At 35.4% G+C, this 5,298-nt stretch overlaps 1 protein-coding gene across 1 annotated transcript; it reads right to left on the reverse strand.

Moving 5' to 3' along the window:
- Nucleotides 1-262: 262 nt before the first annotated feature.
- LOC124839491 (1-deoxy-D-xylulose-5-phosphate synthase 2, chloroplastic-like) lies at nt 263-4,115 on the reverse strand. Its single transcript, XM_047315313.2, has 10 exons — nt 3,940-4,115; nt 3,525-3,686; nt 3,225-3,389; nt 2,860-3,010; nt 2,497-2,768; nt 2,125-2,398; nt 1,574-1,881; nt 1,192-1,473; nt 815-1,099; nt 263-708 (listed from the first exon to the last, which is right to left on the reverse strand). The coding sequence occupies exons 1-10, from the start codon at nt 4,036-4,038 to the stop codon at nt 562-564; spliced, it is 2,145 nt and encodes a 714-aa protein (XP_047171269.1). The 5' UTR covers nt 4,039-4,115; the 3' UTR covers nt 263-561.
- Between the last annotated feature and the right edge of the window lie 1,183 nt (nt 4,116-5,298).

A 5,298-nucleotide genomic window follows, 5' to 3' on the forward strand; every position in this document is an offset into this window, starting at 1 on the left:
ATACTTTTGAATATTATGTTAATTTTTATCAGTGAAATATTTAATCTATAAAACAATGATACTCTTATGATAACAATAATTTATTAGATTGACAACCTTAATACATATTATTTTACTTTGGATTCATACAATACTCCATTCTCATATGTATCATGTTTTTAAAAGTTATTATACACCTTTCAATATACATATAAATGTTATATCATATCTATTATTTTCAAAATACATATATATCATATCTATTATTTTCAAAACAAATGTATTAACGTATTGTATTCTATACACATAGCATGCGTGTGTCTGTAAACTTTGAGGTTGGATTTTATATATATTAACATAACTAATTAATTAAGATTGATACATTACTATGCCTTGATTGATTCTCGAGCTGCAAGAATAAATTAAACTCATTATTTCTCATACTATTTCTTCGGCCCGACCTGAGAATCCTAAACGACAATTCTAGAGTAACTATTTACAGCTTCCTGTAAACCGCACTGCCGACGGAACTGAATGCATCTTTCAGGTTCCAGGTTGAGATCCTCATTCCATTTCGCGTTTCTATTTGAACAGAAGAACTTCTTTTGGCCTTTGAAGAAGAGACAGGACTGTGGCCGCAATATGCTTTGATGAAAGCCCTGCTTCTTCAACCTGATCCTGGGGTGACCCATGATCAATGTACCTGTCAGGAAGCATCATTGCTCTCCACTGCAGGTAAAACCAAATTGGATTGTTGTTAGAAATGCACAAAATAGGGACGTATCTGAAAATGAAAATCATATAGAGAGCGACTTCTCCATGGAGGAAGGTTTACCTTTACAGGTCCATCGAGAATACCAGATAAGCTCAAGAATTGAGAAACATGTGATCCAAAACCACCGATAGAACCCTCTTCCACCGTGATCAGTATTTCATGCTCTTTAGCCAGTAGCCTGATGAGATCGGTATCCAAAGGTTTGCAAAACCTAGCATCAGCGATTGTCACATTAACGCCTACTTCTTTAAGCAATTCCGAGGCATGCCTGCATTGTTGGACTACTGAACCATATCCCAAGATAGCAACTCTGCTGCCTTCCATCAGAATTCTGCCTTTTCCTATCTACATGAACAAAACAATTTCAGTTCAGTGGCCAGACTATTGAGTTACCATTCTGTTTAGGATATACATATATATCAGTCTCTGACCCTCACCTCAAGTGGGGTTCCTTTGTTGTTAATTGGCAAAGTGGCTCCAATTCCATTTCCCCTTGGAAATCTGAAGCAGCTTGGTCTGTCATCTATAGTTGCTGCTGTTGCAACCATGTGCATCAGTTCAGCTTCATCAGAAGGAGCCATGACCACCATGTTGGGCAGGCAAGCCATGTAGGCGATATCAAAAGCTCCACAATGCGTTGGTCCATCTGCTCCAACCAAACCAGCTCTATCCATGGCAAATCGAACAGGTAGCTTTTGAAGATCAACATCATGGACTACCTAGATAGACGTAATAAATCACAGTGATGATGTTTTCTTATCGCAGTTAATAACTCAAATAAATTAGATAGATAAGGAATCAGTGACCATATTGGCTTACCTGATCATATCCACGTTGCAGGAATGACGAATAAATGGCACAAAAGGGCTTGAGGCCTTCAGCAGCTAACCCAGCAGCAAATGTAACAGCATGTTGTTCAGCTATCCCCACATCGAAACAGCGGTCGGGAAACCTTTTGTGGAAATAATTTAGGCCTGTACCACCACCCATTGCTGCGTGAATGGCCACTACCTTGTCGTCTATTTCAGCCTCCTGTATCAAAGACTCAGCAAAGTACTGTGTGTATGAAAGTGTTGAGGATTTTGCCTTAAACTGCTTCCCTGTTTTTGGATCAAACTTTACAACCCCTGAAAATATGAGAAAGGATAAGTGTGTGTTTCGATTCCAGTATTAGTTTTAAATCACGCAAATTATTAGCTACCTTAGTAAATAATTACTCACTTCACTTGGTTTCAAGTTGAGAGATTAATTGTAAGTTCAAAATTGATTGAGTTATATTAACAGTGGGTAACTTTTGCATTAGGTCTAAGAATTGATTTCACAATTTCAAGTTTCTCACATTGCTTTATTAAGAAATATCCCTTTCTCACCGTGCATTCTATCAGCTGCTTTTTCTGCTGGGGGGTATCCCTTCCCTTTTTCTGTCACAATATGAATCAAAACTGGACCTGGAGCAGGCATTGATTTGACCTTTTCAAAGATGGTGACCAGATCTTCAATGTTATGACCATCCACAGGACCTATGTAGTATAAGCCAAGTTCTTCAAATAATGTAGATCCAGAACCGCTGATCATGCCTCTTGCATACTCATCCACTTTGGCTGCAACCTGGTGTGTTTGTCCTCCAATTTGTTTGGTGATGCTCTTCAGGAAAAAAATTGGAGTCAAATAAACGCCACAATTTGTCATGATCACTGAGATCATGACGTTGACTGCGAATATGATAAGTTTAAGAGGCTTACTTTTGCAGCTTCTCTGAGTTTGCGGAATTCTGTACTCGCTTGAATTTTGCTCAAAGCACTGCTGAGGGCACCGACAGGACTTGCGGGGCCATCAAGTGTGGCCGTTGGTAAAGAGACTTGCTTGTTGTCATTAAGTACTACTATCATGTTAGAATCAAGGAACCCAGCATTGTTCAGGGCCTCGTAAGCTTGGCCTGCTGTCAATGCCCCATCCCCTATCACTGATATGATGCTGTTCTTCTTCCCCAGTAGATCACGTGCAACAGCCATGCCTAATAAATATTCAGAATTGTTGCTCAATCGGTGAAATAAGTGCTTCTGCACATATGAATATGTATTGATCTTAAAATATAAGAATCTCACCAAGACCAGCAGATATGCTTGTAGAACTGTGTCCTACCCCAAAAGCATCATGAGTACTCTCATCCCTTTTAGGAAAACCTGCTAGCCCCGAAGTCTTCCTAATGGTGTGCATCCTGGACCTTCTACCTGTAAGAATCTTATGTGGGTATGCCTGCAATTTGATTACCTTTTAGAATCTCACATAGCACACGCACCAAACATGGTATAATGATGGAAAATTGTATTGTACAGAAGAGAATAAAAAAAATATAGAACTCTAATTTTGTCACGAGCAATGAATTTTCTCTAAATGAAAACTATATTTCTTTTGTTGCTATTTAACTTGTGTTAGAAAAGAAGAAGAAATGAATAAGACGAAAGATTACCTGATGACCAACATCCCATATAATTTTGTCTTCAGGGGTGTCGAAAACATGATGCAAAGCCACTGCTAACTCCACCACTCCCAAGCTTGAACTAAGATGCCCACCAGTGTTTGACACACTGTGCACAATATCTGCCCTCAGCTCTGCTGCAAGTTGCTCTAGATCCTGACAAATACATTCAACACTTTTCACAAACAAACCAACAAAACTCACGGAAAACAAAAACTCTTGTGTCAGCCACGGACAAGAAATATGCTGTGGCATGTCCTTTAGACCTTAAAATGATTCCTAATTTTAAACCTGAGTGGACAGATTCTTCATATGAATTGGGTGGTTGACTGTGTCCAACAATGGTGTTTGAGGTTTCTCTCCTGAGTAATTGATCTTCCACCCATCTTTCTCTTTCCTGATAACAGTCTTCTCGACTTCACCCGAGTCACTTGCTGAAACTCTCACGCAGAACTGACAAACAAAATAACACATCATCCATCTTTGCACCATCAGTGAAAAAATAATGGTGAATTTGTTGTTAACAAAAGGAAGAAGAGTGATTGCTTAAGGAATCAAAACCCGAACACGAAATGAAGGAAAAAGAAAAGCACTATATGATGTTGACAGAGATGGTGTTTAGTGTGGTTAAATTGGTAGAGCAGAAAGAGCACTGGAAAGTGTTGTTAGAGAGATGCAGAGTTGTACGTATGATTGATTCACCAACCTTTTTTCTGGTATCATAGTATGGAGTTGGAGCTTTGGGTTTGTGGGTTTGGGAGAAAGAATGGTTTGGCTTAACAAAGGTACCACCACAGAAGGCCATGGCTGCTGAGAGCAGATAGAGAAAGAGGTGATAATTATGAAGCAAAGCTTCCTTCGCGTTGGTATTGCATTTAAACTGAATTCTGGAACTACCCTTTATAGGGAGCTAAGTGCATTAACAAACAAAACCAAGCCTCAACAATTCATTTTATTTGGAAAATAAAACTCACACCCCTAAAAAAAATACATCCAATTATTTCTTTGTTTATTTGGCCTACTGCACTCTGTCTTTGAAATATAAAACATATTAGAATTCCTGCCTTAAAATAATTGAAAAATTAATAAGAAAACTGAAATAAGAAGTTTTAAAATTATTCGTAGAAAAAAGTCAATCTGAACATAAAGGTAAGGTCTGCAGAAATGACCGGATCAAGCAGCCGAAGTTATATTTTGTAATCCATTTTCTATTTTTAAAATCTAATCATGTTGGTCTTCTGCTGAAGATGTTGAATAAGTTGTAAACGTTGAATATTGTTACTACCATAGTAGATAAAAAAATATTTTTTATTAAGATAAAGGTAGATACTCAGTGTGTTTTTGCTATAGTTTAAAAAAAAAAAGTAAAAGAAAGAAAAGAAGTTAAAATAAAACATTTGTAGGATGATTGTTATAAGAAAAATTGATATTATTCACATTAAAATTTGTTGATAAATGTTGATAATTACACAAATGAACATAATATTAATATATGCTAATAAATATTCTAATATTTTTAATAAAAATATATTACCCAAATGAACACAATGCTAAGAATTTAAAATAATATACCATTTATAAATTCTCAAAACCCAAAATTACACGAATGTATAAAATCTAACATGTTATTTGAGTTTAGGAAAAATGGGTTTTTCAGATAAATCTTTTTACTAATTTTGTAGTATAATAGTAAAAAAGAGTTGCTAGTATTCATATATTAGTAAAAAAGAGTGATGTTTGTTTATATGTTTTTTTTAGATATTAAATAAATATATTGTTAGATGATATAGAAAAAAATGTAAGAAGCAAATGATCTAAAAGTACAAAAGTCAAATGATAAAAAAAATATAAAGAGTAGAAGATTTAAAATTGGAAATGTTAGTCCATGTAAAGATGAAACAAAAGTTTCATTATTGGATATGGAAACACGAATAAATATACTCTTTTACTTAAAATATAAAGATGAGATAATGAAATTTATATCTGTTCTTAGTTGTCATCCTATTATTAAAGTATTAATTAAATTTTATTAAAATTAAATTTTTATATTAATTGCAATATTAAA

The sequence above is a fragment of the Vigna umbellata genome, chromosome 1 (genome assembly GCF_029865625.1).
Source record: "Vigna umbellata cultivar VRB3 chromosome 1, Vumbellata_1.0, whole genome shotgun sequence".
NCBI lineage: Eukaryota > Viridiplantae > Streptophyta > Magnoliopsida > Fabales > Fabaceae > Vigna > Vigna umbellata.

Coding starts and splice junctions, on each gene's coding strand:
- LOC124839491 (XM_047315313.2), bottom strand. CDS start 4,038: ATGGCCTTCTGTGGTGGTACCTTTGTTAAGCCAAACCATTCTTTCTCC. Junction 1,882..2,124: donor AGCAGCTGATAGAATGCACG/GTGAGAAAGGGA, acceptor TCATATTTTCAG/GGGTTGTAAAGTTTGATCCA. Junction 1,474..1,573: donor TGCAACGTGGATATGATCAG/GTAAGCCAATAT, acceptor ACGTCTATCTAG/GTAGTCCATGATGTTGATCT.